The sequence below is a fragment of the Neopsephotus bourkii genome, unplaced genomic scaffold, assembly GCF_033783945.1.
Source record: "Neopsephotus bourkii isolate Nb327-2 ecotype Australia unplaced genomic scaffold, CSIRO-AGI_Nbou_v1 NB_923, whole genome shotgun sequence".
NCBI lineage: Eukaryota > Metazoa > Chordata > Aves > Psittaciformes > Psittacidae > Neopsephotus > Neopsephotus bourkii.
The window spans coordinates 1,973,399-1,996,303 of NW_026901417.1; the positions used below are offsets into that span (position 1 = coordinate 1,973,399).

At 41.0% G+C, this 22,905-nt stretch overlaps 2 protein-coding genes across 11 annotated transcripts in view; one reads left to right on the forward strand and one right to left on the reverse strand.

Moving 5' to 3' along the window:
- HDAC11 (histone deacetylase 11) overlaps nucleotides 1–22,905 on the reverse strand; it is a 656,323-nt gene that overhangs the window by 479,680 nt on the left and 153,738 nt on the right. The gene's annotated exons all lie outside the window — the stretch shown is intronic.
- IQSEC1 (IQ motif and Sec7 domain ArfGEF 1) overlaps nucleotides 1–22,905 on the forward strand; it is a 335,931-nt gene that overhangs the window by 290,883 nt on the left and 22,143 nt on the right. For all 10 annotated transcript variants that reach the window (XM_061357822.1, XM_061357815.1, XM_061357814.1 and 7 more), the window contains 4 exons: nucleotides 14,885–15,046; nucleotides 19,149–19,271; nucleotides 20,023–20,189; nucleotides 22,743–22,882. In XM_061357822.1, the coding sequence (XP_061213806.1) occupies nucleotides 14,885–15,046; nucleotides 19,149–19,271; nucleotides 20,023–20,189; nucleotides 22,743–22,882 (592 nt within the window). The remainder of the gene's footprint in view (nucleotides 1–14,884; nucleotides 15,047–19,148; nucleotides 19,272–20,022; nucleotides 20,190–22,742; nucleotides 22,883–22,905) is intronic.

The window sequence follows — 22,905 nt, forward strand, 5'->3', positions numbered from 1 at the left end:
CAGTGTTTGCAGAAGTCTTTGAAATTTTCCTCCAGGTACTTCAGGATTTCTTTATGAATAGTTTGTAGCTTTACAAGAGCTAATGGCAATTTCATTGTGCTGCCATAGGCCTTGCTTCGCAGCCTCCTGCAGCTTGGGAGAGCTCAGCCCTCCTTTCCAGCTAGCAGCGCTAGGATTGTGTTTTGGCTTGAGTATTAGGTCAGTGGTTCATCATATAAGAATGTGTTGTAACAGTGCAGACAATTCAAGCTTTTTGATGCCATTGTGTGAGGCTGTGCATTGCCATACTAAGTATGGATGGGCCAGGCTTGACTGTAAAACTTGCAGGTTTGTTTATCTTTGTAAAAGGTTAATAGGCCTTTACAGAAGCTTTTAATCAATAAGAAGTATGTAAGTCAAAGGATCTCTGCAGATTTTCATGCTCATAATGTAGATTGGGTAGGAAGATACATAAATTTGCTTATTTTAGGCTCGAAAACATTAATATCTGGGGGGCAGAGGAGGGAAGGAAAATGCTGGTTCTGTTTGGCTGACATTTAAAGACTTTGTGTTTGCTCGGGTTTTTGAACAGCCTTGAGCAGTCGATGGTCAGTGAACTTCAAGCTGGATAATACACTCTTTAGAGTCAATTGCAGAAGGGTGAAAGAAGAAAGGTGGTCAAGCAGCATGCAGCAATGAATGAGAGCATTGGAAACCATCAGATGCTTCTAGTGGCATACCCTATCAGCAGGAGGCTGACAGTGAAAAATAAACATCAGGAACAGAGAAGAGTAGGGACTGTTACTTGAAACACATCTAAATGATTTTGCTGCATGGACTGGAACAGAGGTAAACCTTTTCTATATATTGACTGATTGTCAGACAACTTGCAGTTTCTTAGCAGTGAATTGGAAGAGACAGGGATATGCAGAACCTCAGGCATCTCTGTGCATGATCTTTTGCTGTATGTGACTATCTCATTCCCCCACTGCATTATATCTCCACTATCAATACAGAACTGAAGAGTCTCATTACCTTCTGCTGAGTCACTCTGATTCCACTGATAGCTCAGACAGCCCATGAGTATCCCATGGATTTCTGTTTTGATTATGGCTGTTCAAGTTGGCAGATTGTGGCATTTTCATTAATAGCCTTCTTTCTCCTATTTCTATTCTGTGATGGTATTGAACCATCACAGAATGAGATGGTGCATGAATCTGTAAACTCTTACTAGAAGGGATCTGGGAAACTTCCAAAAGCTTTATTCTTTTAAAAGCTCAGGAGACTCTTAAAGAGTGCACCAGGTAGGATTGCAAATTGCATTTTGTGAGATCACTGAAGGGATAGAGATTGTGTTGAGCACTTGCCAGGATTTGGAACTGATGATTGCTTCAAGATGAAGAATCCCTTTTCCTGTCAGGTATGTGCTGTGCAGGTGCATTGATTACAGTTAACTTCTGAGCATTATGCTCACTGTTATCAGCACATGACGTATGTCACAGCATCTTGTGTGTCCAAATGTTATTTGAATTGAAAGCTGGATCCTGGATGTCACTCTCCTTGGCAGAGGCTGCTCTTCCCCTGGCAGAACAACAATGGAGTAGGATTGCCCAGCCTGGTTAGGTACTTCTGCTAACCAGTCCCATCTTCCCAGCTTCTGTCTCTTGTTTGTGCTTCCTACCATGTAACCAGATGTACACCCACAATCTGATGGGATACGTTTTTTCAGTCTACTCTCCAGCATTCAAGTCAATGCAGCAGAATCATTTTGATGTTTTTTGCCCGTGTGATCTTCCATGACACGTTTATGATGATAAAATGAGGGAGCAGTACAAGTCATGGCATCGAGCTCCCAAGAGGATGAGTGCTCCACCCATGTGGAAGCACCCTGCACAGAGCTGGAAGAAGCAGCTTTGGAATTGCCTGTTAGGAGAAGGCAAGTTATCTCCTCGATGTCTGCATCTACCAGAGAAAATTTTAAGGATGTCTTTTACAGCATACTCATGTTAATGTCATTGTGTCTTTGAAATCTTCCTTGCAAAGCAAGATCCCAAACCTTAATTGACAAATAATCATCTCATTTGTTTTGGTACATAAAGCTGGGCTGAAATACAAAGAATTTAGAGCCAGAAAGAAGTGCATGAATTGTAGTAAATACTTCTGCTTTTTTCACTAGGAGTGTTGAAAGAATGAAGCTTTTAGAAGCATGTCACTATCCTCACAATTGAAATTTCAACAGATGCTTTATAATTTTTCTGGCTTTCCTATTACAGCAGCGATTTTCAGAATCCAAAGTGGAGTTTTCTTACCAAAGACCCTTTGTTAGAATAGCCAGTTATGGGTGGAGTAAAGCTGGAGCACAGCTGGGGGTCTAGTTTATTTAATCACTGTTACATGCAAAACATTAGTATCACAAAGATCCTTGGAGGATGGGAAACACAGGACAGTAGAAAAAGAAATAGGAGTTGAAAATCATTTTCCTAGGAGCTCTATCATTTGATCATGGACTTTGTTTCAAACTGTAACTTAGCACTCGGTAGGAATCTCAGCATTAATTAGAAGAATATACTTTTAAAAGATGGTTTGTGGTATCCTTATACCAGAACATAAAGTATCACCCAAATGGGACAATTTCTGCCAAAGAAATTGCAACTAAGGAACAGGTTCTGTGCATGCTCCTGGTTTTGAATGGCAGTAGTGATTTCACCCTGTCAATAGTCTGTCAGACTGTGTATCACCATTCATTGCTTTCCTAAAGGAAGGATTGCAGGTGCCACAGCGCCAGGCTGCCGCGGAAGCGTTGGAGCCCAGCTGTGTTGAATTAGACATTTTCTTCAGTGTAGCTTGAAAGGGCTTTAGTCCAGGAGGGAATACACTGGAAACCATTCCTCCCTCATAGGCAGAAGGAAAACACTACCTAGAAAGGTTTATTTTGCAGGCTCCAAACCCTGCCAATGCAAATCCAGCCTTTGAGACTGGTTTGCTTATAAACAAGGTTTCAAGAGGCCTTTTGACTGCTACTTAATAAAAAAAGGGAATCAAAAAACCCAAGTGAAAAGGGCTGTGATTTTATTCTCATGTTTGTTTTGACTGCAGGCTGGAAATACCAGGTTTACCAGTTATTGCAGCCCAATCTGGTAGGATTTTCAGGTTCCATTCTGCTGCCAGTGCACTGATGGTTCTAATAGATTAAATAGGACTGAATGGTTTAACCTTAGCAGCCTGAGGAAACACGTCCTGCCCTTGGGTCAGCTTTGCAGTCAGTAGTTGTAAACCATGATACTGTACAGAGCCGTGTGTCTGTAGGCAGAAATATATTGCCTCATTCCCTTCTCTTGTGCCACTGTGACAGTGGTGGTAACTCTGGTTCCTTGACAAGTACCAGGTACTGCCCTCAGTTACTACCTCCTCAAAGTCTCCAGCACACCCAGCTGAGCCATGAAGAGTAGAGTATAACGAGTCATTCTTCAGCATTCTCTTGGGCAGGGGGTACAAACGCTTCCTGCACTGATAACATATTTTCAACAGAACTTGGACAACATCAGGGTAGTTTGAAAATGTGATGTGACTGTGGCTGGTGTTACAAAATACGGGAGCAAAAGTTTGTGTTTCTCAGATTCATTTGTTATTCTGGCAGAGACTAGAATCATATTTAGTATCTCCATTGGGATATTGGTTATTGGAAGGCACTGACTGTCAAAACTCTCCTCTGGAAGTGTTCTATGGCATTGGCATTTCTTGCCATGTGAGCCAGTCTTCCTGCTGGCGGTGCCAAGGTCTGACACTGCTGGTGAAGAGAGACTGTGAAGCCCAGCTTGTGGCTGTTCCCACTATGCTGCTCTGCTTTTTGTGCTGGAGCACAATTCTGTTGAGGGCTCTTTTTGTGTAGTGTTTTGTTGAAGGAACGACCTAACCTTACACATACATATTGGATAACACCACTTTACATTGCTAGAACAGAGGCTAGGCTATAAGCATTTCCACAATAAGTTTTCGCAGATGTCTTTCACATACAAACACACCCCATTTTTGTCCCCTCTTGCTTTCTGGAAAGGGTAGTGACAAGTGGGGAACTGTTCTCTGTGTGTTCTCAGTCCTTCACAGTGTATTGTTTTGAGGAGTTTTCTGTAGCTTCCTTTATAACGGGCTATTCCCAAGGTTCTCACTACTCCCAAGTTCTCTCAAAGGATTCAGAGCTAAAAATGCATGCGTATCTGCATCATGTAGTGCTCTTTTGACCTGTGAGCCCTCAAAGCCCTACCAGCTTCATTCGTTACATGATGGGGATGATGTTACTCAAAATTTAAACATCACTGTTGATATGAATTGGATACTAATTCCAGGAGCAGACTTTTAAAAGCATGTCTAGATGCCTTGGAATGTTAATGTAAGTATTTCTTTATTTTACTAAGCAGATACAGGAGGAATTTGCTGAGTGCTGGTGAAATTTTACAAACACAAAATTGCAAATTACAACTCCTGAAGAAATTGTGGTTGGAGATGTGAGCTACACAATGACAATGTTTGCAAGAAGGCACATTTTTCATTTCCCATGGAAGCAGTTCTAACTGTTCAACAGAGGTATACAGTTCCCATCATTTACATGTAGGTAGAGATTGAAGCTAATTTGGAATCCTACGCACTGTTACATTCTGAAACTTTTCCTCTATTTGAAGCCCTCAGAAGCTGCCAGATGCTATTAATATTTTAAGCAGTTTTGCAAGTAGCCATATTTAAGTATTGTAATAACTGCAGTAATCTGATGTTCCTTCATTCACACCAATCACAAGCCTAAAGAATTCCATGTAAGAGGCTGAACATACTTTCTATATTGCTCTTCCCAGGTTTCATGCCATCCCTTCAGCATTCTAATATCTCGCCTGAGAACATGTGCTTTTAGACTGTCCCCCTTACAATTCTAAGTTGAAAGCTTGTTGGAAACACTTCTAATGATTTTAGACTTTGTAAGTGCAGATTGAGTAGGAGAGAGAAGGTGTAAATTAAACTAAGTTGGCTTTCTCTCTACCTTTGAACAAATGCTTTCATTTTGTGAGCTGATCTCTAGTATCTTTGCCAATCCTATACGTTCTGTGATTTTTTTGAATGGTTCAGGAGAAAGAGGAAAGGGGAGACGATAGGCTCATTCAGGATTTCATAACAGCAATTTGCCATCCTCATGTGTACACTAAGAGGGACTTTGCTGTTGTTACAACATCTGGACTGCAGATTATTCAGCCACACACGGTTCCAACAAAAATGAAAATCAAAGCACTCCATGTAGCTTGTTCTCTAACATGCCGAGGAGTTAGTAAGAAGAGAAGAATGTTCTTAGTATGACTCTCATTATTTCTAAAAACATTTAGTCCTCAGTGAGAACACCCAAAGGAAAAAAAAATCTACTCTCTGTGTTTTGCTTTGTTCTGTGCCTGTTTTATCTTTTTTCCCTGCGGACCCATTTTTCCTCCTTTTTTTTTTTTTTTTTCCAAAATGGATGCTTTGATTAGCATACATTATGTCTTGCCCGTAAAACCAGATGAAATGTGGAACTGGATTCGACCAATAGTATATTTAAGCGCCGGTTTCAAGTATGAGCACAAGGATTCCCTTTACTGCCATTAAAAAGGAGTGTAACCTTTAGCAAATGTTGGAAGCAAATCTGGTGTTTGAAAGGCTGCCCTGAGAGCAGCAGTAACTGTGTGCAAGCGGCCCTGGAATCGGGAAGGAGCCATTACCTCATCCTCTGCCGCCAGCTCCGCCTGGTCTTAAAGATTCTGGGCACACGTCTCCCTCCTGCTGCTCCGTGCCAGGAATGGGGAGATGGTTTGCTCTAACAATGCCTGGGTGCGTGCTCAGGGTACAGTCAGTTGTTAGAAAACAAGCTTGGGAATGGAGGAATCTGACTGGGGAGCAGCTCCCAGAGCAGCATCTGATAGGACTCTGGCTGCCAGAATTTTAACTCCTCCCCACGCTCCCCCCAAATTCAAGTGACCAAATTTTGTGGGTGAAAGATGCCCAGATGCCTCTGCAGGCAGAGGTCAGTCTGAACAGAGACTTAGGAACCCTTGGAAGAAGAATTCGGGAAAAGAGAAGGGTCCACCAGCTCTTTCCTCTTGTTTAACTATTCGCATCTATCTACTGAATGGTTCTAGGTGGATCTGAAAATGGAAAATCTGGAGCTCTTTAAACTGTCTAAAATGTATCCATTTTAAAGCAAACGTGGTTGTTGGTATTTCCCACTCATAGTCAGCTGAGTTGTAGAAACTGAAGCTGAAGTACTTCTGTTATGTGTAACTGGGTTCAGGGTGTGGAAAGAGACTTTAGGGCAGGGACACTAGAAGAAGTTAAGACAGGGACTGTTCCTCAGTTTCAAGGACATAGTCATCTTCATGTCTCATTCCTGACTATAGTTGCATAAACATGAAAGCAGAACTCAGCCCTGGCAAGTAGTTCTGAGAGAGCCAGCAGGTTTTTCATGTATCTTGTCTCAAAGTGGAGTATATTTTGCTCTGCTGGCAACTACAAATCCTTTTCCCTACTCTGTGAGAAATGCAGAGATGCAGTGGGGTCAGAGGAGGTGAGAAAATCCTCATGGAGCAGTTTGGTCCATTTATTTAACTAAAATATTTCCTCCTTTCTTACAAGCAGGGAAAAAAATGAGGCTGTCCACTGCCAAGAGAGGGAATAACGAGGAGCTACTAAATCTGCTATAGCATGATGAGTCAGGAGTGTTTGTACTAGCAAGGACATGTCCAGCTACTGCATTGCAACTGCTCGGGGTGTGCCTTATGATTCTCTGCACTGTGTTAAGTGCTTTGTTCCTTGAGGCTGTGCTTCTTATATAGAAAACTCCCATTTCTGAAATAGCTTTAAACTCTTTAATATATAGCTTATCCTCCTTTGTTAGAATAACCCAGGCTTTTTGCTTGGACCCTTTAGCTGCCTGTTAAGACACCTTTTATTGATTTGTAAGCAACTCTGGTTCAGGCTGTAGTTTTCAGACAAGCTTGAACATTCAGTAGCAGTGATAATGGTTTAATGTGTGATTTCCTTTACTAGGAAATGATGATATGGAGAAACAGATTGATCTAATGATAGAACTGCTGAGGTCAGTTACCCAGTTCTATGAAACAGGCGTCCACAGTTTCCTTTCTTTTGCACCCCCACCAAACAGAACTGGGCACTGAGATCATTTCCTGGTTACATTTGCTGTTAATGACATGAGTGTAAATTAACTTTCAGTGGATGGAGGTTGCTTCAGGTAACTTGGTGTAATAGCAAGAAAGCAGTGACCTTCACAGCTGTGCTGGTAGCTTTTGATTTTGGATGAATCTGAGAAGGTTAACATATCATTATGTAGTGAGAAGTCATCCTGCTGAGGGGAAAAATGCAGGGATCCTACCCAAATACTGTGAGCAACTATCTCCCTGTTTCTGTGAGATGAGGGAGCTGTGTGAAATGTACTTTTTCTTGGCTTATTTTCCTGGCACAGGAACTTTTCCTTTTAATTACCAGAAGATGCAATTTACACCTAGCTCTTCTTCATTAAACAGTTGTGTAACACAAGAAAGATGCAGCTCACGATTCCCAGTCTGTTTCTTTAATCTTCCTTTCAGCCCCCTTGCCTTGCTGCATAGTTGAGTGAGCTCTCACAAGCTGTTTTGGCAGTAGTTTTGGTAGTATTTTAAGGATATTGAGTTTTTCTTCTTTCCCAGAAGGTTTAAAATAGACGTAACAATTCTCTTGGCTTCATTGTGGCAGCAGTAGGATATTCAGCAAAGTGAAGGAAGAAGTGCAAGCACAGAAATAAAATGTAGCTGTCTGCCAGACGAAGGAGAATGTTCAACTAGCTTGTTATTGCCAACTTGGCTATTTAAAAATATTTAACTTCTGAAATGATTCTAAGAAAAGTCTTCGATTCTTGCTACTAAAAAAGCCAGCCCTGGATTTTAACGTTGAACTACTGCTTTGGTTCGTGAAGACGGTAGATGTTTCAAAATGGGATCTCTGGTATCAAAGGCAAGGAGGATGGTTCTTTTTTAGCAGAAAGCTGGCATCATAGCTGCATTAAATGCTCCACCCCCCAGATGAAAATGTTTCTTTGGCAGCAGCACGTTTGTGCAGTTTCTGTCTGTGGTGTTGACAACCACTAAGAAATGTTTGTAGTTCTGGTTTGCTTGGTTCTAGCTTATGGTCTTTTCAGTGTAGTGTGCCTGCGTGTGCCTGAACATGGACAAGGAACCACAAAGCACATGTGTGCCTTTAGCAATACTGAAGTTCCCAATTTCTTTCAGCAAGCTCCTCATCTTCCATTGGGTGAGTCCTATCCCACTTTCTCAGACAAGGGGGGATAAGAAGCCTCAGGTAAGGCTGTAAGAACAGTACATGTGTGGTTGTTTGACATTGTGTGAGTGAATCCCTAGTTTACCTTAAATGGTCCTTTCGGCATTGCTCGGTATTGGAAACTAGACTTGGGCAAGCTGCTTCCCTTCCTCATTTGTTTATTAATGCTTCCATTTCACAGCTGTTATTGTCTGAGCATTTAAAGGGAAATACAAGGATTTCATGTGGTTTTGGATGCCTGTAAACTCTAATAGGTCAGAAGTAGGGAAGGTTTTATACACCTTTGCACTGTGGTTTTGTTGACTCTAAATTGAGGTGGTGCTTGTCATTCTCTGCTCCTGTGGGCCAGCGTGGACATGAGCACTTTATCCGCACTGCGGCTTGGTTACTGCAACTGGTTGTGCAGCTGCAGGAGGAGCTGGACTGGATTAAAACAAACCACTAAAAAACCCCAAACCCCAAACCAAAACAAGCTACCACACCCCAAAAAACCCAACATACAAAGCACAAACCCCATTTTTCTCCTAGTTTAGTTTGCCAGGCAGGCCTCTCAGCCCTGTGGCTGTTTTGGAAGAGGCTGATGCTGGTGCTGGCACCGCCGTGGTAGCATTCATCTATCTGCAGCACTTGGCTTTATTGGGCTTGTTTTGCAGTAAGACTGGCTGTACCAGTAGGTCTGGTAGATAACAGTAAATGCTACCCTTGTGCTCATCTCTTTCTTACCTTCCAGAGTCTGACTAAAAGCTTCTACCAAATTCACTTTTCTAACTCATTGCAAGTTTTTTGCAAAAATAACATTTCCTATAATTTTTAAAGATAACATTTTGTTCCCCAAGTACCACTAACCTGTAGGATCTGGTGTCACTTTTATGTCCAACAACAGGATAAGGTGGTATATTTCTAACCATGTTTCCTGTCACGGCTTGAACAGCATCTGTGTGTCTGTCCCTGATCCTGCACTACCTGTTGGGTGGTGTGAGCACAGTGACCAAACTGGCTTACGATGTCAGTCAGCAGATGCTGCTGTCCTTCCCCTCTACAAAGGAGGAGCTGTTTCTGACCATGGCTTTTCCTGCTTTCTCAAACATTGGCAGGTCTTGAGCACCTCTCTGAACAGAATTCAAGCAGAGTCAAACTAGGGACTGAAATTATGTGATTTTGACAGTCTGTATTTAGTAATCCACGGAGCTTTAGGGCTGTTTGTTGTCATTGGCAATCTAGAGTTTCTGCAGCAGCTAGCTGGTACCTATCTAGCTGGTAGCTAGTTGGCAGCTATCTTTGCAAGCTGATGATACTCTTACGTGGTGTAAATGACTGTAATAACAGGTATCATCCTAAAGTTGTCTGTCAATGTTTCCTTCAAACAGGTGAAAGTTGAAACAAACCATGACACATTCAGAATTAGATGCTCTCTTTACTAATTTGCTCGTGACAATAGAACAAATGCTTTTCCCATGCTTTTTCTAAACATGTATGTGAAAATAATCCTTTTCTTTTTCTTCTGCTTTCTATGTATTCTTGACTTGGATAAGCATATTTATCTCAGGAATGTACCAACTTTGATATTGTTACCCTATTTATTGCTCCTCTTTCATATCCCGTAAGACAGGTCATTCTTAGGAGAGCCTCCTACACCACTGACATTAGCAACATGCCCTAACATACAGACTTCTTGGTGACTTTACCAGATTCAACCTGCAAAGCTGTTAAACAAAAACCAGCCCAAGCTCTCCCCAGTTTCCCAAGCTATAATCCCCCAACAAACCACCACTCTCATGAGATCTACACAAGTGTCAGCAAGTTGTGTGAATTTCCACTGAATTTATGCTATCGGCACTGCATGTAGGACTTGCTGAGTAAATCGGCCCTTTCCTTTTCATTCATGCTGTGCCTGGGAGGGAAAGGCATTCTACTGACCACAGGAGACAGCAAGGATGTGCAAGGGTGTACTCTTGTTATAGCTGTAGAAGGAATGGGGGTTTAGGAGTGGTGGGGTTGGGATTATTTTGCTCTTTGCTTTTTTTTTTCCTTGTTGTCCACGTGTGATTATGAGTCACCATTCTGGGAAATCACTTCCTCTTAAAGATGTCTGTTTCCAAAGAGTGCTGGAGGATCCAACCTGACCTCAGCAGCACACCAAGACAGTGTTTTTGCTGGGTATCAGCAGCGCTCTCTAAGCAGTGTGCTTTGTAAAATCTACTGGTTTGAGCTGTTATTTTGAAGTTTGTGTTACTTTCTCCATTAATGTTTTCCCCCCAAAGTCACTTTAAACCATCTTAAACGTCTTGTTACTAATCAGTTTCTGGCAAATTCCTTTACCCTTCATACAACATCTGAAAATCTTATGTAAATATGGTGTTGCACATTGTCTTGTGTTAGTTGATTGTTTTCCTTCCGTTCAGTACATTCCTTTTGATTTGCCTTGGTTGGGTATTTTTTTAAGATAGAAGACATTTTTAGGCTTGTAAACATCAAAAGTTCTTTAAATACACGTATCATCAGCTGTGTAAGGTGCTGACTTTAGAAAGTGCATTTTGGTATTAGTTAATGTATTCAAATCTGAAAATGAATGCTGTGCTTATGCAGCTTCCACAGCTGTTATTTATAGACCGCTCATCCTCCCTGGTACTGGGAGCTGTAATTAACAGACCATCACTGGGAATTCTCCTAATCACAAAAGACTCTCAGCGTTAAGTGCAGAATAGTCCACGCTGAACTCTGAGTAGGCAGAAACGGGGATAATTGATGTCGGATGTCCTCTCTCATGTTACACCCATGACCCTTTTATAGCCCACTCCCTTCTGCATCCACAAACACAGTAGGAAAACTAGGGTTTGGTGTAAAAGAAAGGTTGTCCACTCTTAAACAGCAGGTTTTGCCTGCAGGAGAATCTCTGTTTGCTCTTGTTGCCTTTTAAAACTGGCCCTCCCAGCATTGTGCCAGGTTCTGGTATTTCTTGCCTTCCATTGGGAAGGAGCAAATAGGTTCCTGGTGGTTGGCTGCTACTCAACACCGCAACCTGCATGCCCTCCTGGTGAATTTAAGAGGCAATTCCTTCACACTTAAATAATATTTGAAATTTGTGGTGATGGGGATGGCTTAAATTTCCATGAACCTGTTTAGTTCTTCCATTTCTTTGAATTTGAAAAGAGGAAAAACATTGTATGCATTTCAACCGAGAGAGGAAGGCACCCCGGCTACATTTTTCTCTTAACCTATTGTTAGCTTCACTTTTAAAGTAGAATTTCACTGTAAGTACAGCACTTCAGAACACTGTTAAGTACATTTTCCGTTGAATAAGATTAAGTCACACCTGAGGTGGAGTGGGAGGGAGCCTACAACAGCAGTAAATCCCCTAACCTCCCTAGCTTGCAGGAGATTGTTCTTCAAATAAGCTGTTTGATAAAATATAGTCCATATTTAATTCAATTTCTTGGTCAAGAGCATTGAATGAATTCAAGGTTTCAGATCACCAGCAACTGAAATACATAGAAATTCTGTTGGCAATGCAGACTTCCAGAACAGAAACCAAACTCTGCATGCATGAGCTGAATGGAAAGGTAGGGACATATCCACTGGATAAGAAAATTCATCTTCCTCTGTGATTTAATACCCACATTTAGCCACAGAAACTTATTTGATTGAGAACTTTATTTGTGCACATTCCCATATGACCCTTAACCTTCCGAGTTCTCCTGTGAGCCACATAGCATTCATAACTGAAATCACTGTGGGCTGCCTTGCTCCACGAGTGGTACCCAAACAGCTACGGGATGGTATCGGCTGCCTGTCCATCACGCTATCCTCTAGAGTACGCTGCTGTGTACTGTGGTGAGGTACCAAGAGACCACCTGAAGCTACAGCTTCTATCATTATGAACAATTGCCCTGCTAATGCATGCCCTAAGAGATCCGTTAGCCCTGTTGTAGTAATGACTCTCAGAACTTTCAAAGTAGCACTGTGGAAAGTTACAGTTCTTGTCTTAACAGGTAGTAAAAACTCTCCAGAGAAGCCCTTTTGGTCTTGAGCTCTTGATTTTCAGCAGTAGCTCAGTACCACCTTCGCTGGGTGCAGATTTCAAACTAATATGACACAATTGCATTGATTTCTAGTTGGCAAATTCAGTGGGTAGGGCCATGAAGGAGAAGAAATAAAATTTCTTTCACTGTTTGTTTTCCCACTGATATTTTATTCACTCTGAATTTTATGTCACTGCTGCTATAGTGTGATTTAGCAAATAGGGAAAGAGTAGGTTTCGTTCTTACAGTTCAGAGGTTTCGTTCTTACAGTTCAGAGGTTTCAGGTACTATTTTCTTGTTATTGCTTGTTATTTCTTGTTATTGTTCAGAGTTTACACTGCATCAATGTTACAACTTCTGTAACATATTATTCTGCTTTTAAGTAATCCTAGACCTGATTTCCTGATGCTGCTCTTCAGAATGAATAAAATATCAATGGGAAAAGTGCTCTTGGTTTCCATGTATTGCTGAATGGATTTTTAAGTCTGTTTTGGAGACCTACCTAGCCTGGTTTGTAGTGTAACTGAGTAAAGTGATTTCATATTGCTGAGCCCGAAGCAGAGCTTCTTATGTGAAAAAGCATAAGGCTTATGTAAAATTACACAACTGCATAGGAACTGATGCAAAATAAACCACATATCACCTGTGTGATGATTTTAAGTGTTCAAGCTTATAAGGTGGTAAGAATCCAAGTTGTGCTTTAGTACAGTAAGCAGCAATCCAGCATTTTGTGTCTCTTAAGTAAAGGCGATCTCTGGATCCAGTTGTGCTTTTTGATAATGTCCTTTGGTTTGTGTTTGACAGTTGCAGGAGAGTAACCCTCCTAGCTGGTATCATGCTGAATTTTATGGACAATGTAGCTCACTAGCAAAGCAGGGTGGAAAAAAAAATGTTCCTGGCTTTGCTGGATGCTGTGAATTGAAATTCAGAAAGATCAAGAATTGTGAATACAACTCAGAGCAAAGGTGGCAATCATGTTATGTACAAGAAAAAGGGTGCTCTTTGAGCCTGAAGGAGATTCATTTCATAAGACTGTGTTTAGAAGATGACTATATGTGTAATCTTCCTTCAGATGAAAAAAGCCGGAAAGCCTCATGCAAAAAACTGAGATTTTGATTCAATCATATATATTCCTCTGATCCATCTAACTCTTAATAGGGTATTAAGTGTATAATAATGTCATGTAGAAAGGTAGGAGAACTGAAAGGTTATGTGTTCAGTGATGTTGTTTGCAATTAAAAACCCAGAAGAAGGTTTATGGTTGTATGATCAACCTTGCATAAAAATAGTACGGTCACCTTGTCCTTTGAAATTGATTTTGCTTGCCTTAAAGGAAATATCTTTCAGGACATCCAGCGTGCTGCAGAGGATTCACTCGTACAAGTGCACATTATATTATCATTCCTTACAAAATAAAGATGATGATGGAATTACTGGTTCTGCAAAAATATCCCCTTAATATCTTTAAAAGAAGTTACGGCTGTTGTGTCACACTGCTGAAAGAGGCAGTGCACAGTATGTCCTGGAAGAGGAATTTCACATCACTTTGAAATATAAGCAGCATTTGCCTTTATAAACCATAGGTTTTTTTGTTAAAAACCAATTGCATCCCCAGCCATCCTCTGCAGCACACAGTTCTTAATATGTTAAAATAAGAAGCTTCAGCTTGCTTTATTTTGAGAGCTAAATGGAGACAGCTAAATCTGGGGTGAGGTACAAAGGGGTATAAAACACTGCAGAAACTCTGAAAGTGCTTGACTGAGGGAGAGAAATCTGGGGCAATGGGTGTGTTAAAGGACAATAAAATCTAAATGAGATGGGAGATCCACTATTTTTAATTGCTTTTTATTGCTTGACTGACTTTCTCTTTTTTTTCCCTTAGTTTTTGTGCTCACAGCTTGTAAGTTACACTTCTTCAGGTTTTGTTCAATAAGTTTAACTGTTGGCAGCAGGGTCGAGCTCAGGGGTGTTCTTCACTTACTGTTCCTCAGCACCAGCTTTTTAGTTCTGTTTCTGGAAGTTTCAACTCTCCCAGCAACAGGAGCTTGTAGGAACTGATGTTGGGCTTTGTCTTTTGCATTGACAGGTGGTTTGACTTTCATGCCTGAAGCTGCTTGTGTATAAAGCTTCCCTTTGGAAGGGCTGTGGAGCAGAGGAATGTGTAGTAACATGCAAAGATGTGTTTCAGAGGTGAACGGTGTGTTCTAGAGCATGGTTGGAGTTGTCCTGAAACTGCAGTAGCCCGTAGTCTTGTCTGGTGAGCCCAGTCACCCGAAATAGTCCTCACATGCAGAAAGCAACTTATGGGAGTTGTCTTCTGTGAATGGCTTCACTTGCTCTCAACTAACCTGTTGCTAGTCTCTGGAAGATCCAGTCCAAGGTCAGAGGCATCTATGGTTGGACTCAATGGTCTTAAAGGTCTTTTCCAATCTAAGTGATTCTGTATTAGTCAGAAGTGATTGGCAAAATTGCTGTAAAGTTTTAATCAAATGCCTGCATGTCCAGTGGAAGAAAATTAATAGTTCTGCATTGTTGTTTCTCCTCAGAAAACCTGAGAAAGGAGTCCAATACCTGATTGAGCGGGGTTTTGTGCCAGACACGCCAGTTGGGGTTGCCCACTTCCTGCTGCAGAGGAAAGGCCTCAGCAGACAGATGATCGGAGAATTCCTGGGAAATCGACAGAAGCAGTTCAACCGGGATGTGCTGGAGTGAGTACTGTGTGTGGGGAAGAGCACAGCCTCTTGTGATGGGAGTTTCCCCAAGCCAGACATACTGATGGTCTCTGAATGCTTTGTGCTTATGTCTGGATCTTGTTCTGAAGGAGGGGGAAACCAGACTTCAAGGGTTAAGAAAAAAACATGCACATGAGCAAATATTTGTGTCTTTGTTTTCCCCTAAGTTACTGTTTTGGTATTGATCTAACAAGATACTTGCAAGGATTTATATTCCCTGTAGTCATGTACATTTACTCTGAATTTATGTTTTAATTTCATTGGCCTTAGACTATATTATTTCAAAGTCTCTTTCCTTCCTCAGGCACTCTAGTAATTTACTGAATGAAACAATATAATATGTAACATAAGGCTTCATCAGTAACAGAACATGAAAATCATTGCTACAGCCACATGGCTCAGCTGTTAGATAAACAGGGATTTCAGACTGCATGGGCAGATGCTGACAAGATCTATACAAAGTGTTCTTTTCCAAAGGATTAGATAAACAAAAACTGGCTTAAAAAACAAATAAATTCAAAGCACAAAATTAGACTTTTAGTAGCTTGGTCATAAATTCCATAAATAAACCTTGTATAGAGTAGACAAAAAAGAAGCTTCATTTTAAGAGGGTGTCCATTTAAAACATGCATTCTTTTAGGGCCTTTGGGTTTTTTTATTTGATATACTGACCTGTAAATTCATTGTGGTCCAGTTTTGTTCAAGGAATTATGTAAACATGTAGTTAGATGTTTAACAAAACTGCTGAGAATGGACACACAATACCCGCATCTTGCCCATTGAGGAAGACCAGGAAAAATTTCGACCACGGGTTTTAACCAGCATATAATAAAACCTTCACTGAAATTTACATGGGTCTGTCGACACACTCTTGAGGACTCAGTGTTGATGCATAATATTGATAAATCCTCAAAATATTAAGGTTGTGGCATCATGATACAAAGTGTCTTGCCAACACCTTGTACTTTCTTTGCATAGTTCTTACAGACTGCTCTTACTGGCTTTTAACTGCAAAGATGTTGGTCACATTCTCTACAGTCATCCTGATCTGTTGTGCTGTCAGGACTTATCTCAGATTCAAGCTTGAATGCTGCATTAGTACAGCTAATGGCATGTGTATATATCATAGAATCATAGAATAGTTAGGGTTGGAAAGGACCTTAAGATCATCTAGTTCCAAGGTCTTCTCTTTCTTTCTTGTGCCTTATTGAAGGCTGCCTTCTTATAGCACAATAACCAGCATAAAGCAGCAGAAGAGCCTATGCACCACAAGCACACAGCTGGCCCTACAATACAGAGTGACGAAGTATAGCTTGACTTTGATGCAATCCCTACTCAGCATGAGTCAGTATTAGCTGCTTGTAATGGTGGTCTGGATTTTGCAATGATGAGTCAGACTGGGATGAAGGCTTTCCAAAGAGTGGGTGTCTCCTAGTTTTTTAAAAGAAAACAGAGCGGGTCCAAGACGAGATGACTTATAAACAGATGTGGTGTTGTGAACTTGAACAAATCGTTTGCCCTCTGTCTCAAACAGACTGGCAGAATCTGAGTAAGTAGAAGGGTATCTCTGCTGAGGCAGATGCTGTATCTATGGTGAGGTGAATTGTTAAAAGTAAGGTCATAATCACCTACCTACAACCCCACAGCAGTACTTTCATTGAAATAACCTGTTCTCCTGTAAGCTGTTCACCTATGCTTTGGAGCAAGGAGCATCCTGTAGGCAGTGCTGTTCTCTTGATAGTGTTCTGAAGCTGAAGAGGAACAAGGTATTTTTTTCTTAAAACAAGACAACAGAATAGTGTTTCAGTTTAAATACCACATGTACAGATTGCAGGTAGATTTTGTCCATCTGATAATAACTCTGGGTTTTGTTCCAGTTTTCCAGATCCTGTAAGTTAGGGTGTTTTAACTGCTTGAAATCTTCTTTTCACTGGAGTTTAGAAAATATTCAAAGAGTAACCTAAGTATTTGACCAAAAGCTGTATTCTGGGCCTACTGTAGTTGCTGCCTGGTGGCAGCTCAAGTGTAAAGGCATTGTTTGTATGCTGTGGAGCTTGCATAGCTGGCATTGATGGTGGTGCCCTGGCCAACATCTGCACACATCAGACACTCTCCCCAACACACTGCTGTCCTGTAGTGAGCCCCAGGTTTCCCTCTCTGCCTACCAAGGAGTGCTTGATGGAATAGAGATGCAGCTGAGAACCTGGCCTTCTGCTGTCTTGACTTTGCATTAAAAAACAAAAGGACACTCACTCAAAGAATAAAATAAAACCATCATAAGGATCACTGTTAAAAGTGGGACGGAAAGCACAACATTCTGCTGCTGTCAGGACTTCATCATTTCAGTTCAGTTTAGTGCACAGTTCTGTGCAAGACTACCGAGAGAGAACCAAGGCAGTTGTTGGTGACCCAGCAAATGGTACATTCCACTCTTCTTACTTGGATTTTGTAGAGAGGTGGTAAGCAGCGCATGGGTCCAGGAAGAAGTTTCAGTTCTCTGCCTCCTAGCAATGGTAAAGCTTCACTGGCTCATGCTTTTACCTGACTGGGACGTGTAACAGTGCTAGGGGAGATGTGGTCATTCTGCACAGGCTTGTTCACTCAGAGTAATGTATGTACTCATGTTCTCCTGCAGTGACTATAGTCACATTCTCTTTATCATTATGATCAGGATCTTATTATCATCAGGGATTCTGATTTTGTTAACTATTGTTAACAAAAGCTAAACAAGTGTGTCTCATCTTACTTTCATGTTTCCATTTGCTATAATGACTAAAATAACTTGTTCTCGTTTTTGTCATCAGATAGCCATGAGCAAAGTTTTGTTTGCTATTCTAACATACTTGTAGAAAAGTCCCAGTTCCAGTTAAGAACATTGACCAGGGTGGTATATCTGCTGTCTCCATAGCTCATGTAAAAGATGAAGACCCCTCCCCATTATGTTGTTGGCCAGCAAGGTCTTCAGTTGCTCTCATTTCTTCATTTTGACTCCAGCTTGTCTACACATGTGCTTTACACCTTTGAAGGAGAGAGCAGCTTTTGAAGCTGTTACAGAACTTATAATAGGTGGGAAGGCTGTGAGCATTATTGCAGAACTGATAATAGGTTTGTAGGTGTGGACTGGAATGAGCGTGAGAAATGCCAAACCTGTTTGTGTCCTGCTTCTGCATGGAGGGAAAACCAGTCAAGGCAAAGAGAATAAATTGCTTTGGTATTAATCTGTGTTAGTTACAATGTTAGTAGAAGAATAATGTGGGCTACTCTAATTTATCATTGTACAGCTATACATCCATGAAAAGGCTTTAAAAACTAGATTGTGCTTTCTCTCTGTGGTTTCTGCTTTACAGTGCTGTTACTTGCACTGATTCATGTCTGGTTATTTGAAAACTAAAAGCTAAGTTTAAAGACAGGAAATTCATAAGCTTCTGTTTTTAAAGTAGTCTCCAACTATTAGAATGACATAGTTCATGTTGATTATATTAAACTCGTTCCTATTTTATTTGTTGTCAGCACTGTATTTTCAGAGCAAGAAGCAATTACTTAGAATGTTAACTGAAAGACATGGCAAGTGATGGGGAAATGAGACTTACAGCAAGAGAGTATCCAAACAAGATGATTTTTTTTCTCTGTGTGCAAGAACATTCCTAGACACAGGAGCCGTTTGGTACAAACGACTGTGTTTGCTGCAGGCTGCTTCAGATAGGATATTTTGAGCAGTATAAACTATCTGTTATTATTATAGGCACTGTGATAATTGATTGGCCTGGAAGCACAAACCCAGTGATTATTCTTGGCAATGGTGTATCACATTGGTCAGACATTTGTCATTCCAGCAGCTCCTCTGCTACAAAAATAATAAGGGCCTGCTTACATGTACACATTGATCCATTATTTGTACTCCTTCCTTCACAGCTTACCTGCAGTTATTGCAATTGGTGAGATTTTGAATTTTTCAAACAACTCCATGAATCTCTATGAGAGGCGAAAAATTGAAAGGGTTTTTTGGTCTCCAAATCTTACCTTCGGTACTGTGTTGCTAGAAATTAAAAGCCATAATGGCAATATGTTTCTCTCCTAGCTGTGTCGTGGATGAGATGGACTTCTCAACAATGGAACTGGATGAAGCACTCAGGAAATTTCAGGCTCATATCCGCGTTCAAGGAGAAGCCCAGAAAGTCGAAAGGCTCATTGAAGCTTTTAGGTATGATGCTGAAATAAATTACTGAGTCACCAGAAACCTACTGGTGTCGAACTGGGGAACTGGGAAAGTGAAGTAAATCTAAGTTATTTCCATACTGATTTGCAGTGTTCTTGTAAGCTACATAGTTTAAAATCCAGCAGGTGATTGTGGTGGTTTTGCTAAGTATGAATTGGGAAGTTTTATTTGCTGGTACCATTCAAGTCTGGCATTTGTATTAACATAGTGAGGTTTCTCAATTAAAAGTTCTTTCTGGCATCAGTTGAAAAGATATTCCAAGATCTTTGAATCTCTCTGACAATGTATTTGGATATAGTAGTTCATATGAGTGCAATACAACACCATTTACATTTTGGAGTATATATGCTCAGCCTTTCATTAAGCATTTCAACAACAGTGGAATAAAGAGCCTTAACTTATTAAAACTAACACAAGTGTACTTGATCAAGGGCAGGATGAGATGTAAATCAGCATCCGTCAGTAAGCTAAAATCAATGCTCTGTTCTTACCTGGTGTCAATGGGAATTACTGGAAAAAAAAAAAAGGAATACTGAAGTTATTGTAGCTCAGAATCTGTTGGCTACTGCAGTGCCAGCAGAGAACAAAGCCTTCCACGTTCTAGGAGTGGCTTATAAGCTAAACATATGTATGAAACACAAATAATAGCTTGCTCAGCTTCTGGGATATGGGAGTTGGTTTATTTGGTAGAATCAGAACAGTAGCTCTGACAGCTTTCACTTCTGCTTTCTTACAGCCAGCGATACTGTATCTGCAATCCAGGTGTTGTGAGACAATTTAGAAACCCTGATACCATCTTCATTCTAGCCTTTGCCATCATACTGTTAAACACAGATATGTACAGCCCAAATGTGAAACCAGAACGCAAAATGAAGCTAGAAGATTTTGTCAAGAATCTAAGGGGTAAGTCGGCTCTACTGAGAAAGGTCATGAAAGCTTTTCCCTGTAACCGTCACTGGGGAGACACCATGTATTTTCTGGGATAAACAAAAACACGAGGCACTAGATGCTGATTTCACCTGACATAAAACTGCTGTCATTTTTACAGGCTCTAGCTGTTTCTGGAATAGTGAAAACAGAATTAAGCATATAGTCTTTTGTCATTTTTATCTTGTCTTTCTGAGTGGATGCATAGTCAGGTCCTTTTATTCCCATATATATACATATATATTAAGGAAGAGAAATCACTATGTCATGATGGGAACTTCTGGAAATAAACTAAAGATTTAAACTCTCACTGGAGGGGAAATCCCAACTTCAAAACCTCCCTAAAAGGTACACCATAAATAGCACGTAAGGTTTCATCTTGATTTCTTCATTGGTATATTTTTTGATCAAGAAGCTGCTTGCCACTCTATGGCACACCCAAACTGCAATTAGGTTGCCAAAAACTGTGGATATTTTTTCAAATCTGTGCCTCAGATCTTTCTATCCTGGTTCTTTCTGGTGAAAAAGAACAGGTTTTATGAAGTATCAGCTCACCAGTGCTCAGCCATGTCTAACAGGAAGCAGTCCCTGTAGAGCTGAGCAGGAAGTTCATGCACAAGGAGCTGGTGCCTCCTTTTGTTCCTGGGCACTCAAGGAAGAATGGATCAGACAGCATTTACCTTTTATCACGGAGGAGCACTCAGATGCTAGAGAAATAAAGTGAGGCTGAAGTCACCATCCCTTTTTCTCCTTTACAACAGTTTGTGCCTATAGGGAAAAAGCAGCTTTTACTGTAGTCCCATTACTGTGTTTGTGCAAAGGCCAGGAAAATTGCCTGCTCAGTCGTTGCAGCCCTCTCCTCCTCCCCACCCCCCACTTTTAAGCACAGAATAAGCACAATTTAGTGTAGTCCCTGTTCTTTTGTTGACCATGGCTGTAGCAGCATGGCAGCATAACAGGCACCAGCAGGCATTGATGTATTGTGTAACAGCCATTCTCTCTCACAACTAATAGTGGGCAGAATGGCAGAAACACAGAATCCAGCTGCTTAATATACATAAAGATCCTGGTGCATCTCAGAGGCATGGCAGTTTGCATTCCTGTGTGCATGTGGAACTTGCATTTTAGTCCTAGTAAAAACAAAATCCTTGTGGGGGTCTGGAATTTCAGACTGTGAAAGTCCTGGTTGGTGATTTTATTCCCTTAGATTTCTGTAAGATAGTAAGTGGTTTAGCTCAGCAAAATATAAGTTAGTGTTGAGATTTTACTGTAAAGTCCTCAGAGATTCAAAAAGGCCTGATACTCATCTCTTAGCATAATACTACAGTTATATTTGTTGTATTGAATACAGCACATTCTCTGTGAGCCCTACCCCAAATGCCAGCAATTCCTTACGGTTGTAGGCATTTTTGTAACAGGCTGCCTTGCCTGTGACTGCAAATGACTGGATCGCACAGGGTGGTCTGTGGAAGACTTTCTGATGTGGAACAGAACAGAGGCAGTTTTGCTTGTCTCTAGTTGCAAAGAAACTGTATTTTATCATGGTGAGCAGTTGTTCCACTGGATGACATGATATTCTATTTTGGCTTCTGAATGGGAGATAAGAGTTTATTGCTTTAAAGCCTGTTTAAAAAATAGATCTGCATCTCACTGTCCCCAGGAAATCCAGCTGTAAGTCACCTATTGAAACTGGACTCCTTCCACTGCTATTAAAATACAGGATTAAGCATTCAAGCCATGCCAGTGATCATCACAGAGTGCTAAACAATGACACTGTAACTAGGCTATTCTGATGATTTGTTTTCCAGAGTAAATAAATTGGCTTTGAAATCATACAGGAAATATCAGTTACATTAATTTTACTGGACGCCGATAAGGTTCTTGTGTAGGAAATTATTCAATGAACAATGTTGAGTAATATGACAGAGGCAAAACAGAATGGTTCTGCTTCCTTCCACTGGGTTACTCCTAGAAGGAGGCCATATGGAGATTTGAGTGTCTAAAGGGTTATTAAACTTATTTGAGCTTAGGTACCAAAGAGGAAACTTGAAAGGAAAAAAGAATAAAACCCCCCAAACATAGGAAGTTAGCCTTTTTATGGCTTAGTTTTAGATTAGAGTTGTGAAACAAAACCTCAAACCTGTGTGATTTCCATCAGTGTCTTGGCATACTGGGGGCAACAAGCTTTTGGGCAGAAATGAATGCTGCGGTGATGAGTAACGTAACTTCCACAAGGACTGCATAGGAGATGTGAGCTGACAAAAGTCTTGGAGGCTTTAGAACAAACCAGCAGGAAAAAGCACAGCACCAGTCTTGGGCAGCATGGGCTTTAGTGTTAGCAGAGAAAACAGAGATTGCTTATGGTTTTACCCTCTCCTTGCCAAGAAGCCCATTGCTGAGCAGTACCAGTGTGTCTTACAGCACTCAGAGCCAGGATGATAACAGAAAGTGTTGGCTTCCCATGGCAGGGCATTGGAACTGGATGGTCTTAAGGTCCTTTCCAACACAAACCATTGTGTGATTCTGCAGGTGTGGATGATGGCGAGGATATCCCCCGAGAAATGCTGATTGGGATTTATGAGCGAATCCGCAAACGGGAACTGAAGACAAATGAGGATCACGTATCCCAAGTGCAGAAGGTTGAAAAACTCATAGTGGGAAAGAAGCCGGTAAGTTCACTTGGCACTGCCTG